This window comes from Polypterus senegalus, chromosome 3 (assembly GCF_016835505.1).
Source record: "Polypterus senegalus isolate Bchr_013 chromosome 3, ASM1683550v1, whole genome shotgun sequence".
Classification (NCBI taxonomy): Eukaryota; Metazoa; Chordata; class Cladistia; order Polypteriformes; family Polypteridae; genus Polypterus; species Polypterus senegalus.
The window spans coordinates 281,722,538-281,725,101 of record NC_053156.1 but is presented as its reverse complement, the minus strand read 5'-3'; the positions used below and the strand labels follow the sequence as shown (position 1 = coordinate 281,725,101).

General features: G+C 44.6%; 1 protein-coding gene across 1 annotated transcript in view; it reads right to left on the bottom strand.

The window, feature by feature from the left end:
* Nucleotides 1-483, bottom strand: part of lrig2 (leucine-rich repeats and immunoglobulin-like domains 2) — a 52,594-nt gene extending 52,111 nt beyond the window's left edge. The window contains exon 1 of the mRNA XM_039749309.1: nucleotides 56-483. Within this exon, the coding sequence (XP_039605243.1) occupies nucleotides 56-240 (185 nt within the window). The 5' untranslated portion in view covers nucleotides 241-483. The remainder of the gene's footprint in view (nucleotides 1-55) is intronic.
* Nucleotides 484-2,564: the final 2,081 nt, after the last annotated feature.

The following is a 2,564-nucleotide window of genomic DNA, read 5'->3' as shown; positions in this document are numbered from 1 at the left end:
CCTCTGCCCATATGAAGCCCCTCCTCCGGCCCCACCAGGGCCGCGCTCTACTCACAGGTAACTGATCCAGGGCGGAGGGTCCCGCGGAGCGCTGCTGAGCCTCTTCTTGCTGCAGTCGAGCATCATTAGCAGTCCGCTTTCGCCAGATGTGCAAGAGCAGGGCGGCGGACACGTAGACCCCACCACCCCCGCACCAAGCAGGGCCGCCAGCGCGAGCAGCACCGGCCAGCCCGGCGCCATATTAGGTTCCAGCACTGCGAGGAGTGTATAATGGGTAGCTGCAAAAAGTATCCGACTGGTTATCAATGCCTGAGGAAAGCGAAATCAACAAATACGCAACATGCTGGTCTACTCCTCCAAGGCCGACTACATAACAATTTCGAAACACAAAGCAACATTCTAACTCGCGTTTGGTTTCGCGTAGCAAGCACAACAAAACGCCTTTCCAAAACACAACAGCAGACAGGGGGAGGGGGAGTAGGGTATCCCCGCCGCCTCGGGTTGTTTACAGCTGACTCATTGGACCAAAAATCTGCCAATTACTCGTACTTTATAGTTGAATGGTTGTTTTCGGTACACATCACTTCAGAAGGCGGTACCAAATACAGAAGTGCGTATCGATTGGCTGAATTACGATCGTCAGTATACTCCGCCTACCAATAAGCGCACTCGGCCAAGAAAGGACGCATCGTCACACGTAGGTCCTCCACTCAGCCGTCAAGCTTTATTGATTGAAGACGATTTTAACCGTGCAGTAGGCTGCCATATCCAAACAACATCAATGCTGTTTGTATATTTTATATTTTTACCGTGATTTCTATCCCATTTCGTTCACGGTCATGAGTAATTCACGGGGTATTAAAGACCATATTCAGCAGCAATACATCGGTCAATACGTGAATCCAATACACGCATAATCAACTTCAGGGTCCCTTTCTTTAAAATTAATAGCGTGTGTTTTAATCATCACTAAGTCCGCCATTCTCGTTTCTTTCCATTTCGCTAACTCATTAACGAAAAATTTCACTCTACGAACGTCTGCTGCGTCCACACAAACCCATCGATTTTGTGTCTTTAGGCTACAAAGGCGATGACCCATCAATTTAACCTGCCATGTCAAATTGCACTACCGCAGCACAAATCAATAATTACGCCTGTGGATTTGTGGAACCCTAAATACTACAACTTCGTCGGCAACTTCCGACAGCTAAAACAAATTGAGCGTCATTTTTTATTTTTCAAGGAAATGCATCAAAATAAGTCCTATTTTTATTTTCATTAATTTGTTTATCAAGCTTGAAAACTTTCAACTACGCCACATTGAGAGAATTGCTTTCTTTATTGTCAAGTAAATTTTAATAAAACTCATACGTACAAATGGTTCATAAAAATCAACTGCCATAGACTGGTAGTGTGAAATGCCTTATTAAGATATACCAGTATTTTTCAACCAGTCTGATGTGGAAATAATAGGGTAGTCAGTGGCATAAGCTAGCTTGCTGAATGCCTTGGTGCAGCGCCCTGAGGTGGACCCCTCCTGTCTAGCATAACTGTAACTGTAAATTGTTTTCAACCAGATCGTAGGGGCCGGCTGGGCAGTGGTGTCCACGACCGTGACACTATCAGATCACACGCTAGTGACAAACAAACCGGCTCTCTAAATGGAATTTGTAATACCTTTTTTAATTGCTTTACTACAGCTGCTGTAAGTTAGCAAAAAGTAAAGTAAATTGTGGGAATGGATTGTGGGAGGTGTGGGTAGTAGTAGTACATAAATACAGTATATGTGAGATGTGGACCCGCTTGCTTTTCTAAGACAACGTTGTGAAGGAAGATGATTAAAATGTAATGTCAGCTAGAAAGTAGAAACTGTTCTGTGCTATAAAATTAAGCAATTTCGATTTCAAAGTCAAAGTGAACTTTATTGTCATCTCAACCATATACAAGTATACAGATATACGAAATTGCAAAGCTCAGGGTCCACAGTGTAACAACATGATGTGCAAATAATAAATTAAAAATAGAATTAAAATTTAAAAATGTAAAATTAAAACACAAACAAGACAAGACATTGTGCAAAGATAAGACAAAGAAGTAACAGCAATATTGATGTGTAAGATATGCAATATAATCCATCCATCCATCCATTTTCTAACCCGCTGAATCCGAATACAGGGTCACGGGGGTCTGCTGGAGCCAATCCCAGCCAACACAGGGCACAAGGCAGGAAACAAACCCCGGGCAGGGTGCCAACCCACCGCAAGACACACACAAACACACCCACACACCAGGGCCAATTTAGAATCGCCAATCTACCTAACCTGCATGTCTTTGGATTGTGGGAGGAAACCGGAGTGCCCGGAGGAAACCCACGCAGACACGGGGAGAACATGCAAACTCCACGCAGGGAGGACCTGGGAAGCAAACCCGGGTCTCCTAACTGCGAGGCAGCAGCGCTACCACTGCGCCACTGTGCCGTCCATGTAATATAATAAATAAATAAATAATAGATAATATACAGAAATTATCAGTTGTGGTCCCCGGCTGGGGCTGGAGCCCGGCCG